The 19,728-nt window shown below is 39.3% G+C and overlaps 1 protein-coding gene across 5 annotated transcripts in view; it reads right to left on the reverse strand.

Moving 5' to 3' along the window:
* Positions 1-19,728, reverse strand: part of LOC122068915 (light-mediated development protein DET1) — a 67,025-nt gene that overhangs the window by 15,183 nt on the left and 32,114 nt on the right. For 3 of the 5 annotated variants that reach the window (XM_042632821.1, XM_042632820.1, XM_042632818.1), the window contains 6 exons: positions 9,302-9,442; positions 2,987-3,055; positions 2,750-2,806; positions 2,308-2,388; positions 2,048-2,212; positions 1,782-1,877 (listed from right to left, as the gene is read on the reverse strand). In XM_042632821.1, coding sequence (XP_042488755.1) covers positions 1,782-1,877; positions 2,048-2,212; positions 2,308-2,388; positions 2,750-2,806; positions 2,987-3,055; positions 9,302-9,442 — 609 coding nt within the window. The remainder of the gene's footprint in view (positions 1-1,781; positions 1,878-2,047; positions 2,213-2,307; positions 2,389-2,749; positions 2,807-2,986; positions 3,056-9,301; positions 9,443-19,728) is intronic. The other 2 variants (XM_042632819.1, XM_042632822.1) reach the window with 2 other exon arrangements.

The raw sequence follows: 19,728 nt of genomic DNA on the forward strand, positions 1-19,728 counted from the left end.
AACTTCTAAAATGGGAGTCTGGTTCCTCTGGGAACAAAGAAGCAGTGGCGGAATAGCAGGCTTTGAACAGATCTGATCGGAAACACCATTAGTCATATCTAATTTCCTCCCTTCTTTAATCTGGTTCATGTATTTTGAGATTGGAAACTTCTCATCCGAAACCAGGTCAAGGTATGAAATGACTACCACGCCCCTCTTGGTCGATGCCCGAGCATGCACTCTCATTGGTCAGGGCATTGACGTAGGGTCCACGCTCCCAGACAAATAACATTTTCCCTAATTATAAACTCCAGTCCTTATTAGAGTATATTTTCTAATATTTATCAATTTCCTAGTTGCATGAGGAAACCGCTACCATAGCTATCAATTGGAAGGTTTTCCAATCTGTCTTTCTATTCTTTTCTTTTTTATTTCTTCCCCTTTCTGTCCAGGATTGGTTCTCATTGGCTCTAGCCTTTACTGAATCACTCATTATTGAGTTTCCAGCTCAATTACAAATAAATGTAAAGGCTTACAGCCACCCCACGATTTGATGATTGGAAAAAAGCTTTCTGCCTGCTGGTTCTGTGGATTTCAGACCATTGTTCTGCCGAGAGATCAGTAAAAGACCTAGTAGATTCCTGTATAGGGTACTGGGAGGATATCATGTCTGAAACAGGTGGAGTCCTGATTGTCATCCCCTTCTTACTTGTTTCCTTCTTCTACATCACATATAAGGTCAGTTACTGGTTCTTTCTAAACCCTGCAGCCTATATTTTCTCACCTTCTAGTTCTCTTTACATTGCTAACAAATTATTCTTTTGATTATTATTCTGCATTTACTTTATTTCAGTTTATTAATATGAGTTTCTGTTTCTAGTTCCAATTCCAATTATAATTTCAAAACCAGATATTCCTAATCAAATTCTCAAATCCTACTGCAACTAAACTTTTCTAATCTAAGATTTCTGTTCCCGACTCCTTGTTCTAGTTGCTAGACTGAATAGCCGCTCAACATCTTAATCAAATTCTGTTCTGAAAGATTAAACTTGCCCATCTTTTGAAGTTCAAGCTTCCCTACTTCCAGTAAATTTCTTACATAAGTGTGAATCTGACCATCAGATTTCCATCACACTTTGCAGGATTATTCTTCCCTAAGAACAGTCCACTCAACCAGAATTTAAACCTAATCAGACTTGTCTTTGTTCAGTTGTTGAAAAACTTCCAAATCTGGTCAGGTTTCCTGACTGTGATTCTGATTTCCTCTCGGTCTTCTAAGCCCTAACTCACGTAGGTGATTAGAAACCCATCAACCAGACAAGCATAAAACTATTTTTCTCAACAATTTCCATTAATTATATAATAGCAGCCAACCAGGTGATGAAGGGAACTCAATTCTTTCCTTTGCTCTATTGTTTTTTTTTTTTTTTTTTTTTTTTTTCCTTTTCTTTCTTTCATCTGCTCTGAGGAAGTAACCCTAACACAGCCAGGACCTGAAGAAAACCGTAACATCCCATTACATTATTTATGTGTATGATTGATGTGAACATATCAATAGTTCCACCATTTTTTTTTTTTTTTTTTTTTTTTGGGTAAGAAGTTAAACATTGAAGTAGGCTGAAAATGACAATTTTTGTAGGCCACTGATACAATGATACTTCAATAAATACAAGGGTATTAATTTCCAGTCAAGGATGATGACCACAGGTAATACAATTTGCCACCAAATGACACTCAATTATAAAAAATTATCAATAATGATTCAAATCAAGTGGGGGGAACTTTGCGGTTCTAAATCATACCTTTTCATCATATCGGAAAAGTGATTGGTCAAAATAGGGAGAAGGACTTAGCGACTGGCAACTGAAAGGCAAGGAGGCCAGCATCTTCTTCACAAACTGCAGAAGACAGCAGCACAGTTCATAGATATACCGCACCTCAAGGGAGAACATGTGCATAAATAATAGTAATTGTGCTTTGTAAACATTTTATCCACAGACCATGTATTCAAAAACAGAACACACATTGACCGGAATACTGAGTACTAAAACTTCCAACAATAAGATACCTGAGAGAAGCTACTAGCTTTACTTTTCACATTTCTGAGTTGCTCAAGAGCATGGATGTTGTTGGAGTGAGATGATATGAAGTTCATGTATAACAAGTTTCCTGATGCCACATGAAAGTGGTCACAGTACCATTCAAAATAGTAGTAAAGTTCATCGGCTGAATTCTGGCCAAAACATTATAGATGTAACATGTTAGACAGACTTACAAGTTCCATTACAAAATAGTGACCAACAAAAGCTACAAAGACTAACAAATTACCTGATAAAATGCAATTATCTCAGTTGTCTCCATATTATATACAGCAAAAAATGCAGGATGCTGATCAGTACTTCGAGAAACCTAAAGTGTCAGCGGTACATTGAGTTGCCACAACATTACATAAGGATATATTGCATAAGTCATATAAAGTTATTCCCATTAAGGAAAAGGGAACTAAAAACCAAAAAAATTCTTATGCTCACTCTCGGAAATAAGAGTTATTAAGGGAGAGAAGCACAAAAAAGGAGCCAAGGCCTCCCAGTACCTGAGGCACAAGGTGCCATGCAAAGGGTGCCTAATTTGAATCAGGCATGCACCTGATAGAAGAGATATAACTGGACTTCAGGCAATGCACAAGTAGGCACCTCATGCTTATGGGCTTATGCATCCCTAAGTCAGCAAACATAATTACTCAGGAGACATAGAACAAATAAAACCTTACCGCACCCTCTACACTACCAAACTTGATTAGCAGATGATGCCGGTCCAAAAACTGTACCTATCATTTGAAATGTTGGTTACACACTTTGACAGTGATAACAAGATAATATAACATGCAGATCATGAAACCAAAGAAAAATGATTTAAATCAAGAGGGTTATGAAGTAAGCCTAAAAAAGCAGTACATGCATGCCACACACACACACACACACACACACACAGAGATTTGAATTCCCACCTTCGAAATGATCAAGTCAACATAATCTTGGAAATGGAAGTAGAACTTCTTCTTCAGACATTGGACCCTCTGATAAAACAAGATTGCATAGCAGTTATCCTCAGGCAATCTCTTGAAAATCAGAACTCAATAAAGTATAAAAAGCCTCACTGGAGCCTAGGGTCCAACAAAAACTCTCGACATTGTAATATCTCAAGAAAAAAGAAAAGTAGTATTAATAACATTGTTAATATGCAAAATCAACCAAATAATGTAACTCCATATCAAGTGGCTGGCAGAAAGTCTAATGACTTTGATAGACTAACATCTCCCAAAATTCTTTGTCGTACCATCAACTTTTCAAAAGATAAGCAAAACAATGAACTATATAGAACAATTGAGTTCCAAAACTTTTAAACCCAAGAAGCTAGATTTAAAGCTTTGTCCCCCCCCCCCCTTTCAAACAAAAGGTTGAAGTATGGAATATATTTTTATAAGGGAAAGTTTCCCTGCACCGTGGGTGCAGGAAAAGTACAGCCATCAATGGCTGTCAAAGACTAACCCCCCCCCCAACAGTACGGGGCCAATAATGCCCCTGCAGTGTTGTGCAATACCATCTCAAGGCCATCCAAATGCCTCGGTCAAGGGATTCTCCCTTGATCATAATCCCTTGCCATTGGCTGAAGGAAAACCATCAGCTTCTTCATGCACAAGTTATACAACCAATCTTTTTTTCGACCTTCCAACATGATACTAACAAGGAAACACAAGTTCCTTCAGAGTTAAGTATGTCCGTTTAAAATGTAGATTTTCCTCGAGGGTAAAACTTCTTATACTCAAGTATCACCACCTAGGTAAAAGTCCACAGCTCAAACAAATAATGACTTCATAGAGTAAACTGGTCCAACCAAGGAACACTGGAGCAGCAAAAAAACAGGTTATAGACTTGAAAGGGGTTTTCCACCAACTGTACCTGCTGAACCAGTCCCCTGAGGAGCTTATTACTCACAATATTGTGTTAGTGATTTCCATATTACTACACATAGTTGTCAAGACGTCACCTAGGAGCCCAGGCGGTTTTCTAAGTTCTAGGCAACCAGTCGCCAAGTTGTCTAGGAGCCCAGTATTGTAATACTGAATTGAAGGATTCAAACAGAACCAAATAACAAGATATTATATCAAAGAATTGTCCAGATACAAGGAGAAAAAAGTTGGAACAAAATAGGTGATCCAAAAGGGTGTGAAACTGAGGTCGAGTGTAAGAATTAGGAAGTGTAATATCTGCTGAGAATCTGAAAGTGCTCAGATCAGATCAGCAAATATGGGTAATCGAATAACAGGACAGGGTATATAGAAGCCATAAATCGGAACCTATTAACAGCTTTAAGAAGTGATTAAACATTATAATCAGGTCTGATATATATGAGAAACAGAACCAAATATCAACACATTAATCAGCAACTTAAAACCTAGGGCCCGTTTGATAACGTTTCAAGAAACGCGTTTCTGCCATTTCTGTTTCCAGAAACAGCAGAAACGGAGCAAAAAGCGTTTGATAAAACTGTTTCGTTTCACTTATTTTTAGAAATAGAAATAGAAATTTTTACTTATTTATGGTTCAAGAAACGACCCAGGCGAAACAAGTTCAACTTGTTTCGTCGTTTCTGGAAACGACTTGTGGCAATTCTTTCACTGGTTACCATCGACTTCTAAAAACATGACTTATCAAACACCTTCAATTCCGTTTCTGTTTCTAAAAACATGACTTATCAAACACCTTCAATTCCTGCAATTTCCGTTTCTAGAAACAGAAACGGAAGAAACGTTATAAAACGGGCCCCTATAGTCAACCCTAAGAAATAGGTCTATAACTGCAGTTAAATCAAAACAGGGACAGAAATTGGAGAAATCACATACCAGGGAATCCACAGGTCAGATGGATCCGAAATTTGGATTGAGACCCTCTCTAATGGGTAGATGGTTCAACCAAAATATGAAGGGATTCTAATGGCTTCATCTGGCTTGACAGACTAGCTTGGGGAACAAATTATTATAGTTCTACAGAAAACCAGAATTTAGAAACCATAATTATCAAGGCGACAAGGCGTCCAGCCTGGACTGGTGCCTTGGTTCCCTAGGCATGGCCTTGTTGGTGTCACCATGATTTTGGCCATCCTCCCTCACCTTAGGTCACCTTACGCCTCGATAACCTTGTTAGAACAGGGAAGAGGTTGATCTTACTTGTCACTAGTAAAAATAACGAATTAAGAATCACAATAAATTGAAGAACATCAGTAGCACAAGAACACGAAAAATAGACGATACACCCAAGCTTCTCACCGTAAGGTATTAATTGGATCACACACAATGATTCTCCATGGAAGAGAAAGTAGTGCAGCAGCAAGCTTGGTTATCAAAATCGTGGGCTATGCTCGCCCATGGGTTGCCCTTTTATTGAAGAAATCAGAAAGAATTAGTTGACCAATTAGGGAAGATCCCCAACCGACTCTAGCTTGGATTACAAGACACAATCAGATCTTAGTTGATGTGGACACTGCTAATCATTACTTGTCTAAGGAAACAAACAAACAAACAAATTAAATTGAACCAAAACTGAAGCACAAGTTAAAATGGACCACGGTTTAACTAACTTGAACCAAAACAAGTAAATAAAACTAAGGAAATAACATAAAATTGCATCCCATGGTTTGGCTCTCTCTAACTGGCCTTCTTCCTAGCGGGTAGGTCTACAAATCTGCATCAGCTCTCCCTGGCTTGAAAACATTCATCTCTAAGGAATGGGTGAAAGGCATGTAGTACTCATACAAGTCGAGATTGAGCTTTTTGAAATCATCTACATGAATCCAAGTACTATCGTGTCGTGGACAGACTTTCCATTTGACGAGAAATGCATGATATCCAATACCATGACAAGTAGTATTGTATCTGTCATCCAAGACTTCCTCAATAACATCAGCAATGGGTGGCTTGAGTTGGGGCAGCCTCAGCATCTATCTTGTATCACCATTATCTGAGTGATGCCCCACAAAAAAAAAAAAAAAAAAAAATGAAGATCAGCCACATTGAAAACATTTCTTATGGTTATATCATCTGGCAACTCGAGCATATACGCATTAGGTCTTAGTGTCCTACTAGTTTCAGCACCTCGTAGGGATCCATCTTCCTTGGGTGCAATTCAATGATGACACCATTTTGGAACCTCTCGGGGTTGCCACGAACCATCAGCATATCTCCCAATTTAAACTCCACATAATATCGATGACAATTGATTGTAGATTTATACACATCATTGCTTAAAGCGATGTGCCATCGTACGTCGGCATGCTCTATGATGTGGTGTAAGAATTTGTCAACCTCGAGGCTAACTTGAGCTTGGGGTGGAAGTGGAACAAGACATATAGGTCGCCTTGGCTGAACTCCAAGTAATGTTAAAAGGGGTACAACTTGTCATTTGATTCACTAAACTATTGTAAGAAAACTCAGCAATGTCAAAGATGGATGGCCATATCTTCACATAATCTCGAACTATGCACCTCAACAAATTCCCCAAGCTTCGAATCACTACCTATGCCTATCTGTCAGTCTGTCTGTCAATGGAATGCAATTGAAATATTTCGCTTTAGGTTAGCTTCAACACATTTAAATTTAACTACAATAAAAAGAAGGCGAGATTTTTCTTTCGAATCAAGTCATTAAAAGATAGGGATTCAAACCCTCAATACGAGTTAGTTTTCAGAGACAATGTCTTTCACAAATAAATCATGAAGTTGACCTCACGATCAAGGACAATGCTGTCCGGTAGCCCATGTAGTTGCACTACTTCCTTAAAGAACAACTTTGCAATCTAATATGCATCGAAAGCCTTGCGCCATGGCATAGAATGGGTTGTGTTTGAGGAATAAACTATTATTACCATGATGGAACCATATTGTTCACTAGTAGGGGGCAGTCTAAACACGAAATCCATGTTGATATCCATCCAAGGTGCATGAGGAACAGGTAGTGAAGAGTATAAAATTGTATATTGCTCCCCTCCTTTAGCAAACTGACAAACTCAGCATCTCTAGATCACATGATTGACATCCCTTGCAATGTGTGGCCAATAGTATCGATTTATAACATGTATGATAGTCTTGTATAGGGGTACAAGTTTGGCAGTGTTTACCCGAACCCGCTCTAGCCTCGTGCACCGGGTATGCCCTTTTGCCAGCCAATCAATGATGTTCTTAATCTTTTACGGATCAGCTTCAACACCTTTTGACGAGACAATAAAGCCAAGGAATAACCTTGGCAGCATGAAAGAACACTTCATGAGATTTATATATTTCTCTATGCAGAGCAGACTCAAGATTTGTCTTAAGTGATCAATGTGGTTATTTGGATGCTTGTTGTAATCAAAATATGTTCAAAATAAAAGACCAAAAGGGGAAGAGGAGGGGGAGGGGGGGAGAGGGGACCAACTTTGGTTTTCAAATTTAACATAGGCAGTAAATCCATCAATGAAACTAAATAGAAAGAAAAATTATAGGGAGAAATAACACTGCTAGGCTGCGTAGCATACGATAGCTCTTCCCTTTCTCTCTCCTCCCTCCTATGAAAAGACATATCTGCCCCCTATTGTGAGAGGAGAGAAAGATACAGAGAAGCACTAACGTACGCTACACAGCCTGGCAGCGTTCTTTGTCCCAAATAATTAATACCAACAAAAGAATTAATCATAGTTTTAACTATAATAGATTGACTTCGACAAAAAATACCATGTTTATAGATCAATTTTACAAATTAGAAAAATGGTTTCCATATAGTGCTTTAGTTACTCATATAACCATGGTTTAAGATCTCGACGAGATTTTGCTAATATCCCTGTTTTAGATTTTCCGAGACGAGATGACAATCAATACACAAAATCCACCATATCTTGACCGAGATCTCAGCGGCGGGATCTTACCAAATCTCGACCCCATATCATCGAGAAACCGTCCATAACCCACCCTCCTCTCGCTACACTTTGAAGAAAAAAACACATTGTTGATGGGATTTTGGTGCTTTTTCCTCCCAAACTTCATTCCTACACTACATGTAATATATCTACATGTGTCATGTAATATGTACTAGACCTATGTAGTTATGTGCCTTATTTATGTCATTTCAATGTATGTGAATGTGACTCATCAGTCATCAATGTTAAATGTTAAACAATTAAGTAATTATCTCTAATGTCTTTTAAATTCTTATGATTATTTACATTTTTTAAATTGATTATATGTATTCTAACTTCTAAAGTATTAGATGTTGTGTCGTGGGTAGAATGTGGATTGTGGAATAGAGCATACTAGCCCAGGGTACAAAAAGTTGGAGACTACTTACGTAGGGTACAAAGTCAAAGTACCATTATAGGTTTGATTTTCAAAATCTGATGGTTTCACTGTGTTTAGAAGGCCTAAAATAGGGAAAATGGAAAGTTTCAGGGCTACAAAGACCATGGCTACCGAGACCAACCACCGAGTCGATGGGGAAAAAATGCAAGATCTCGGGGAGACCTCGCCAGATCTCTCTTTTTTGGCTTAGCAAAATTAAGGGCGAGATCGAGATCTTGAACCTTGCACAGTTGCATATAACAAAAATGTTTTCTATTGGTAACAGTGCTTCCTGATTTCCAAGGTTAGATTGTTGATATTTGCTTGTTTAGTTGGCAAAAAGGAAGGATATATCTAGGATTCTTTTTGGACTAATGGATGTTTATCAATTACACAACCCTAAGAAGAACTTGCAGGCTCTTCATACACTTTTTACTTGTAAATTAAAGTCACAGAATCTCCAATGACAGAACCAGAAAAGGAAAAGGGGCGGTGGCAGAAGGGGAAGGTGTAGGCCACATTACTACCAAATCACATGACATAGATGACACCATTGGATAGCAAGGGTAGACTGTATTGTATCTAATGGAGAAACACAATTTCATACAGAATATAAATTGATCAGTCAACACCGAGTACTTAATATAGCAAGCTAGAGCAGGCGCCAATGTATTTCTCATGCTATACTCCATTACCAGTGGCTATATAAGAACTAAAACAAGTAATCTCTATGTGAATCATAAGTATTTTATTATTTTCTTATTTTTCCAGCATAACAGTGCATTTCCATCAGCATCTATAATGTACATCTAACATTAGAGTAAACGAGAGAAGGGGGAAAAGAGAGAAATTTAAGAAAGACCAAATTTTCTTTTGCATATGCTAGTATGTTAAAGACAAATGATTTGCTTGCACCAAGGCTCAGAAGGAAATTGGATTAGAGAACTCAGTAACCAACCATTGTATGATCCTTTTCCTCATTCCATATTCCACGGAAAATAAATGAAAGCAACCGCTGCTTGATGCCACTCACAAAGAAAGTTCCTGGTATATGCCAGTGATGTTGAGTACCATTTTCTATTTGATTTGCCAACATGCACTGAAACACAATAGGTAAAATTCAAATTGTCAGCTGAAAGACCAAAGTTCACACATAAACAAGGTTCTCACCAGCTAAACTAATCACATAATATCAGAACACTCTTAAACACTGTTGTCAAAAAAGTGCAAAAATTCTTCCCTACAGGCAGATCAAGAAAGCCCCAATGTGAAGCCTAAGAATGTTTGACCAAAATTTCACAAAATATTTTGGTTCCGAGAAGCCTCAAAATGAAGCAGGGTCGACTCTATAGGCATACCAGATTTTGACCAAAATTTCAACATTTCAGAAAAAAAATTCGGTTTTGTTTCGAAATTTCAAAATTGTCTTAGCGAAATAATACAAAGCAATGTTATGAATTCAACATTTTGATAAAAAAATTATCAAAATTTTGACCCATTTTGTAAGTTTTGACAGGAAGAGAGAAAAACCATAGAAAACCTCAGATTTTGTAACATATAGTCATGCACCATGTAGTCATCCAATATGTAACTTGTACTTAAGAAAGTGACTATGTAATATGTAGAATAATAGTTCTAAATCTTGGAAATTTCAACCGAAATTTGGCAAGTTTCGATCGTTTCGATCCACCCCAAGATGACCAAGTTTTGATGGTTTCGACCCTAATTTCGGAAAATCTCAGAAATTTCAACCCAAATTTCCAGCAAATAACCCAGAAAAAATAACTGGTTTTGACCAGGTTTCTGTCAGTATGCCACATGTACCATCTAATGTTATAGAAAATTATGAATGCTTTCCAATATTACGTTTTATCATTCCTAATGCATCCCTTAGTTGTTTTAGTTGAATTTTGTGTGTTCTAGTACTATATTATGTGTTGAATAGACTATGTTAGAGAAAATATATAGCAAGGTCTGGTACGGCATACACTAGCAACCTAGGGTTTGAAGCCAAACTACCATTTTGGGTGCGTGTTTTTACAGTATAAAGGTCCAAATATGTTTAAAGATGAATACTTTGGTAATAAACATCAATGTTCCTTGCAAAGGCCCTCCCCTTGAGCGCCTGAATCAGCAGCATCACTGCCAAGGTCTCCCACTACCCTTCCTCCAACCTCGTCTCCTGCTTAGCTTCCCCCTACATCTTCGTCTCCACCCCCTTGCCCCCAGCAATGGAATTCCCTATTCAGTAAGGCTCCTCCTCACTCTTCTTAGGGTCTTCCTCCCTCTCAGTGTGCTTGACGATGAAGCCACTCTCTGGACTTATTCCCTCATTGGTTACTTCATGGGATCCCCCCAACCCCAAAAAACCCGCCCCCCACATAGGAATGCTATCTCTTTCCAAGGGGGAAGTTGAATGCAGTGGTGGATGAAGGGGGGAGAGGCCTTCTCCTAGTCAGCCAGCAGCTCTTGAGGGCTTTATTCCAGATGGAGGTAACAAAGGGGCAAGAGAAGAATAGGTGATCTATATCTTCAAGACCAAACAAAGGCAGCATAAAGGGGGAATCCTAAATGCAGCGGTAAATGAGGAAATACTATGTGGGGAGGCAGTTGGAGAGGGTGTGTCAAGTAATGAAACTTTAGCGGGGGATGTGACCTTTGAACCAAACAATCTTGTGCCAAGAGGAGGGAAGCCTCTGGATCTCACCAAATCCCAAGCAGAGAGGGAACCAAAGATACGTGTAGCCGAAATGAGCCAAATCACCACATCACCTCCACCACGGTGCCCCAGGAGAATGGGAGGGAGAGAACTCCAGAAATCAGATAACAGGGGGAGATGGGGGGCACCACTCACCATGGGAGATAATGGAGGAGACATACAACTTCTGTCAAGGCCAGAGCAGTAGATAGTTCTAGAGCTCCCCACCGTAGAGAGGACACCCAAAGGATGGCACTAGTCAAGCCAAAGGAGGTAGATAGGCCATCATTAATCTTGGAGGATATGGCCTCAATAGCAATGTGCCTAACCTACAAGATCCTACGCCAAACCCACGAAGCATCAGAGGAGAGCGAGAGCGGCCAGATTGAGTCTCTGCATAGGGGGCCAGCATAAATCCACGGGATCTAAATGTTGTCTTGCTTGGAGGGTAATTTCAAAATCAATTCAAGGGTACCAGCAAGATTAACATCCTTTAATCTTCTCAAACCAAGACCTCCTATAGATATGGGAGGCAAATAGAGGCCCACTTGATGGGGTGAAGAAACATGGCTGCCTCAACCCCTTTCCAAAGAAAAGAGCACATGAGGGATTCAACCGCCTTGATGATGGACTTGGGCAGCCCGAAGACACCACACCATCAAATGTTGAAGGATTGGAGCATTGATCTAATGAGCACCAAGAGACCTGCATACGAGAGAAGTTTTTCTTTCCAAACTCGAAGTAGTTTGTGCATAAGGTCCAACATGGGGGTGCAATGGGGGACAATGAAGCAGGCAGTGATGAGGGGGAGGCAAGGTAATTAATAGGGAGGGAGCCTAGAGACAAACCGGTGAGATGGAGGAGATGGGCTTTGGTGGACTCAAAAACCCCAGAAAGAAATATATGGGACTTGAGGAGGTTAATGTGGAGGCCTAACAGACCTTGGAAATGGAGTAGGGAGGGCATAATAGACTCAGTGGAAACTGTGTTGGCCTTGAAGAATATCATAAGATCATCAACGAAGGCAAGGTGAGTGAGGTTGGTGGGTTTACATTTAGGGATGGGGGAGATGAGGTGGTGGTCGGTTGTAGACTAGATGCCACGGGAAAGGACTTCAAGAGCCAAGTAGAAAAGGAAGAGGGAGTGGGGACAACCTTGGTGAATACCAATAGAGGAGTTAAAATAACTCGTTGATTCAGTTGACAAAGTGGGGGAAAAGGACATTTTGAAGAGGACATGAGAAATGAAGTCCCATTTTTTGTGGAGTCAAACGATTTGTGGCTATTGATTTTCAAGAGGGCTGAGGGGGAGTGGGATCCTAGGGGAAAACTTAGTTACCTAGAAAGTGAAAACAACCAATGGTGTCTAGAAAGTGCAGTAGCAGAATATCGAGCAATGGCTCAAGGTGTATGTAAACTTATCTATCTTAAAATGTTACTCAGTTATCTAAGGGTGACATCTAAGAACCTATGCAGAGTTGTGACAACAAAGCAGAAATCAATATAGCTACTATAGCCCAAAGCCCGGTACAACATAATAGAACCAAGCACATTGAGATAGATTGACACTTCATCAAAGAGAAACTTGAAAAAGGCTCTATATGTATTCCGTTTGTTTAGTGAAAATCAGCTAGCTGATATATTTACAAAGGATTTAACTTGTAAGGTGTTTCATCCTATTATATGCAAGTTGGGCGTGCAAGATATCTATGCGCCAACTTGAGGGGGAGTGTTAAGGATAGGATAAGTATGCCACCTCATATACATGTGTACCTGTACTACCTTGTGTACTAACTAGCCTTGTACTACTTTACATAGTTGTTACCCTTTATACTATGCACAGACATTATAAATAAAGATGGCCTCTGTCATATCTATGAAGCCAAATCATTCTCCTATATTTTGGTTCTCAACTTGTCCTTATGTGGAGGACTTACATGAGGTGCATATGGAACAACTTAGGGTATATTGCTCAGGGGGAGAATTCTCATAGAGAATGTAAACTCCACAAGAGCATTTATGGTTTATAACAGTCATTAAGATCTAGTTCGACAAGTTCAGTTTGATTTTTACTTGGGGTGGTTTTTCATAATGTTATTCTGATCACTCTATATATGCTCGGCATCGGGGTTTTAGAGTAGTTGTGTTGATTGTTTATGTCAATGACATTATCATATCTGGTGATGCTGCGTCAGGGATTACAAAGGTAAAATCTTCCCTACAACAGCATTTTCAGACGAAAGACTTGGGTGTTCTCAGGTATTTCCTTAGTATTTAAGTGCTACGAAGCAAGAAAGGGACCAGTTTATTAAAACAAAAATATATGTTAGACCTCTTACCTAAGATTGATATACTTGCCTCTAAACCAATCAATACTCCTATGGATCCACATTAGAAGTTTAGGGAAAGTGGTGGTGAAGACTTTAATAAAAAACACTAGTAAAGGAGATTAGTAGGGAAACTTATTTATTTGATTGTTATTAGACTTGACATATCATTTGTTGGTGGTGTTATGAGCCAGTTTTTATAGTCACCAAAGAAGGTTCACTAGGTGCAAGGATCTAAATCTCGGGTTTCGACCTTGCGAAATTTCCAGGAAACTAGGTACTTTTTCTAAGTTATTTGGGAACCTTAGTTTTGAACCCCCCCCCCCCCCAGACATTTTTTGTCTGATTTTTTGTTTACAGCTTATTTTTTACCTTTTACAGCTAATCCATGAACTATTTTCACAAAAAGAACACCCAATTTGGTACTTGTGGTGTTAACCCAAATTTGCTAGTGCTAAATGATGTTATACAATAGCCTTGTTAATTTGTTATACACACTAAGTCTACATATAACTTAGATAATATAAATGTGAATACGTTATTAAAACAATCAAAACATCTAACTTATATAGATAGTGAATTAGTCATACAACACTCACCACTCAATACCAAGAAGAGTTTCAAGGCGAATCTAATCCATGAGGTGTGTACCACTGCATTTGTTGTAGGCTTGTACCCACTCCTCTGAATGCAACTTACATAAATCTTATGACATGTTTTGGGCCCAATTATTCTGAAAGTCCATCATTACCCACCTACAAGCCACATCATCAACATCTAGCATATATCCCAACCTAGGAAATGACTCACTAATACTGTGAGGACGTGGAGGTGGCAGATATGGAACACATGGTTGTTTTGAAAGAATTTGTTAACAGCATGACTAGGGTAGAATGCTTGAATGATCTGTGTGACCACTCAAGCCCTTTATTTATAATATGCAAAGAAAAACCAAAATTACAAGTATGCCCCCCCCCCTTCAGCCGACCCCCATTAATTAGGGTCGATGGAACAGAGAAAATGCCATAGTGCTGCCCCTCCAGCACCTAATTACACATTCTAACAGTCCCCCTCAAGTTAGTGCATAGATATCACATATGCCCAACTTAACTAAACAAGGATAAAACACCTTCCCTGCTAACCCCTTAGTGAACACATCATCTAACCAATCACCAAACTTCACAAAGGGAACACAAATCAAACCAGCATGTTAACTTATCTTTGATGAAGTATCTATCGATCTCCACATGTTTGGTACAGTCATGTTGTACTAGATTGTAAGCGACATTCATCTCACAGTAGAGCATCATTGGAAGATGAACAAGTACACCAATATCATCCAATAGTGTGCATAACCACAACTCCTCACAAATCCCCTATGCCATAACACGAAATTCTGCTTTAGCACTGTATCTAACCACCACATTCTACTTCTTGTTGTGCCAAGTGACGAGATTCCCACCCACGAAGATAAAATACCCTAAGATGGATTTTCTGTCAGCGAGTCAGCCCAATCAGCATTTGTATAGGCTTCAACTCTGAGATGATCATGAGGAGATAAAACGATCCATTCCTAGAGTTGACTTTAAGGATCTCAAGATACGCAAAACTGCCTCCATGTGGGAGGAATACAGATCATGCATAAACTGACTCACCAAACTAACAGCCACAACAATATCAGGCCATGTATGGGAGAGATAGATCAGTTTTCCTACCAACCGTTGGTAATGGCCTTTGTCGACCGGTTCACCCTCTTTTTCTTTGAGACAGGCACTACCTTCCATAAGAGTATCAGAAGGATGATAACCCAATAAACCAGTCATAGACGACAGCTTAAGGATGTACTTCCACTGAGAAAGAAAGATGCCTTTGGAAGACCAGGAAACTTCAATCTCAAGAAAGTACCTTAACATTCCAAGATCATTCATTTCAAACCCTCGCCCAAGAAAGCCCTTGAGGTGACCAATCTCAACACTATCATTTCTTGTTACCACGATGTCATCCACAGACAATGACCATAGTAATTCTGTCTCCAAACTTTTGTATGAACAATGTGTGGTCAGCTTATACCCCATAGAGGTAATTGCCTTGTGAAATCTCCCAAACCATACTCGGGGTTACTGCTTCAATCCTAGAGAGCACACATCAATTTACAGATTTTATCCTGAGTTCCCTCACTAGAGAATCCTAGTGGGATATCCATGTACACTTTAATGCAGGAGTAGATTACAAGAACCTACCCCAGCAGTTTATAACCCCAAACAAGACAATTAGGACGAGGAAACAAGAAAATAAGGCCATCAAATAAACCCCCAAGGATACAATACCCATACAGGAGCAAAACCAGCCTAAAACCCAACCCAATAGAAGAGAGAAAGACCTATTATAGAGCTGGAAAGAGAGGTGCGGCCAGGGCTGTAGGAGTTCGATTGAGTTGCACTCTTGGGCGTAGATAGTCCCTAGGGAGGGTACAAAAACCCCCAAAGTTGAGATGATTCTGACGGCTGGTTGTAAAGTTACAAGATTTCTTGATTTTCTGACCTAAGAGAGAAAACTAAGAAGAACCTTCAAAAACAACAGCTGAATGCTTCCAACAGTGACTAGGTAAGGATCGTAGGACCCTTATGAGGCCTGGAATACCCTGATTGCAGACCTGACTGAACAGAGTACAGAAGAGAGAAAGAGAGGAGATCGATCTCTCTCCTATTCCCACTAAGATTGCTGATCGGTTTTGATTTCTAGAGACTTTTATCAAAATCTGAATTATATCTCTTGAATGTTACAGCAAATAAAATAAAAAAAGAAAAATAAAATAGATGGGGGGTTGAGAAGGGTGAAAGAGAATAAAGGAAGTGGTTATCTCAGCCTGGGCTTCTCACCCACAGCTATCTCAGCTGCTCTAAGCATTTAGTTGCAAACTTTCTTTCATAAATGCAAACTTTCTTTTATTCAAATCTGTCTAATAATGGTACATATGCCTCTTTATTTATAGAGGGAAAGTTTACAATCATACTAATACTAGGAGCTAGTTTTCCAATAGGACTAGACACTCCTACTACAACTAGGAACTAGTTTTCCAATAGGACTAGATGCTCCTACTACAACTAGGAATTCAAAATAGGACTAGGACTTGACTTTATGACTCCAACATGGAGTAGGACTAACTAACTAATAGTCCATATAGGACTTTACAACCAACTAATGGCCTAATGGGCCTTTATTGAATTAAATGGCAACTAATTAAACTACTGAATAAAATCCCGTTTTCCTACCTTCTACCCATATTTTAGGCTCATTAAAGTGGTCCATTTCAAAGAAAACCCATGGGATCAAAGGCCCAACACATACATAACACAATCCAAGGCTTATTTGCAATAAAATAAGCCCAAGTGACTTATCTACATCACACTTCTTTATCGAACTCTCCATGGAAGAAAGCATTCTTAACATCAAGTCGATCGAGATCCCATCCCAGATTTATAGCAAATGAAGTAAAACTCGCACATAAGTCAGCTTAGCAACCAGAGCAAATGTCTCCTAGTAGTCGATTCCATATGTCTAAGTGAACCCTTTAGCCACCAGTCTAGCTTTGTACTTGCCCACTGAGCCATCCAATTTTTGCTTTATCACGAACACCCATTTACACTGGTTTCTTTCCAGAAGGAAGAGTCACAAGTTCCCATTTATCATTCTTTTTTAAGGCTCCCATTTCTTCTACCATTGTTGCTTTCAATATTCCATTTGCAAACGCTTCCTGCTAATTCTGGGGAACATAAACAGAAGAAAGAGAGGACACAAAAGCGCGATAGGATGGAGAAAGGGATTCATACAACCTAGGATATGGGGTGTTGAGTACGGGTCCTAGTGCCTTTTCTAAGAGAATAGCTTAGTTAGAAGTAGAAATTATACCTGATAAAGTGTTAAGCTCAATCGGCTTTAGATCCAGGGTTGGCGAGGGGATGTGCAAAGGTGTTGAAGTAGTGATGGTGGTCTAAAGTTGCTTGTTTTTCGTGTAACCCCTGCGATACACCTAAAGAGTTGAATTTTTAATATGCCTCTAACATTCTCCAATCAATACGCTGAACAGGAGTCATCTCCCCCAAAGCTGGAACATCAACCTCTGTCCCCTCACTCTTTCTGAACACGAGGATCTTCAAAAGAGGATGGTCGATACACTGGTTAAGCAAGAAAGTTCAGTCACCTCTTCAATATAAATACTAGACTCCCCTTGAAGAGGTGGTGAGTAGTAGTAGCAAACAGATTCATGAAACACAACATCCATGGCGACTGTAATACGCCTAGAAAGAGGATGGTAACATTTGTATCCATTCCGTGTAGGGGAATAACGCAAAAAGATACACTTAATGCTATGAGATTCTAATTTCCCTAGTGAATAAGATCACGAGCATAGTAGGCTCAACCAAAAGCCTCTTTTACATGAACCAAAAAAGGAAGAATTCCCATGAAGAACATCAACATAAGTTTGGGAATCAAAAACTCGAGTAGGCATATGGTTTATCAAGTAAGCAACAGTGAGGACAGCATCACTCCAGTACTAAGAGGGAACCTGTCTAGCAAACATCATGGCTCGCACAATGTCTAGTAAGTGCATGTTTTTGCGTTTGGCCACTCCATTCTGAACTGGAGCTTACCAACACACCTAGTCTGATGAAGAATCCCATGATCAGCAAGGTACTTCTGAAACTAACGCTCCATATACTCGGTGCCATTATCAATACGAAAAATCTTCATAGTAGCACTAAACTATGTCTGAATCATCTTATGGAATCGCTGAAAACAATTGAACACATCACTTTTGTGTTGCATCATATACACCCAAGTTATACGAGAGTAGCAATCAAAGAAAGACAAACTATTTTTTTCCAGAAATAGAAGTCCGGCAAGACTGACTCCACACATCAAAATGAACCAAATGGAAAACTAAAGAACTTTTATTTGATGGAAAATAACTGGAACGAGTTTGTTTAGCCAGAGTACAAGCTTCACAAAAAAAAAAAATCATCTCTATTACATTGCTTAACTAATTGTGGAAATAAAATAAAATAAAAAATGTCCCAAATGAAGGGTGTCCTAAACGACATGCAATTGTTGTAGATCAAAGGTGATAGAGCGTAGCTAATGAGAGGTAGTAGATATTGCAGTTGTAGGGCAACAACCATCATCAAGCCACCCTGCACCTTACCACATCCAATCGTCTTCCCTACTGCCAAATCCTGAAAAAATGCAGTGGGAAGGAAAAAAAATAACTCTGCAGTTTTAGTCCCTAGTAAGGGTACTAACGGATACTAGGTTAGCAGTATAATTAGGGATTTATAAAACTGAAAATAATGTAATAGAAGAACACTAAATAGAACCCATTGTTGAGATAAAGGATTAGGTGCCATTTGCTACCCTAACTTCATCTATGCCTGAAGTGCGTGAATACTAGTAGAATAAGCTGGAAGAATCGGTCATTTGATCAATGGCACCAGAATCAATTTTCTAAGGATTAGAGACTATCGATGCATAGTGACCACCAAACAAGATACTTGAATGAGCAAAGTTGGAACTTGAAGGCGTTGAATTGGCAAGAGCTGAGGAATTAGAAGCCTTTAGCATGCGCCTGAAAGCTTGGAGTTCATTCTAGGCGAGACCAGTATCAAGTGTAGGTTGTGTGTCAACAATTTCAGCTTTATTAGCATTGGATTTAGATTGACCACAAGGACACTTTGCTTCAAAATCAGCTGATTTTCTATGAGGCTTCCAACATGTTTCCTCGGTATGGTATGGCTTGTTACAGTGTCCACATCTAACAATCTCCTTGGTGTCATCACCAGAACGAATTGCTCCCTCAAAAGTAGTAGCGGAACCAGTCTATTGGGCTGATTTTTAGTAGTAGGAGGATGAAGCATAAAGTTATGATGGCACTCCTCCGTATGAACAAGGGCAAAGGACTGTTCCAGAGTAGAGAAGGGAAGTCTGCTAAGTACTTGGACACGAATTCGATCATACTCAACAATCAAACTAGCCAAGAAATCATACACCCTGATTTTTTCCACATACTTAGTTTAAGCAGCAATGTCTGCAACGCCAATAGGTTGATAGTCTGCAAAGTGATCAAGCTCATAGCACAGACTTCAAAGTTCAGCATAGTACTTGGACACAAAGAGTTCCTACTGAGTAGTGGTACGAACTTTTTTACGAAGACCAAATACCTGAGCGTCATTCCATATTTGTCCATAGGTTTCCTTAGCTGCCCAGATCTGAGAAGCTACAGTTGATCAAAAAGGACATTACCAAAGAGTCATTATTGATCCATTTATCCTAAGCGGTACCTTCTATAGAGGGTTTCTCTGATTTT

This window comes from Macadamia integrifolia, unplaced genomic scaffold, assembly GCF_013358625.1.
Source record: "Macadamia integrifolia cultivar HAES 741 unplaced genomic scaffold, SCU_Mint_v3 scaffold482, whole genome shotgun sequence".
NCBI lineage: Eukaryota > Viridiplantae > Streptophyta > Magnoliopsida > Proteales > Proteaceae > Macadamia > Macadamia integrifolia.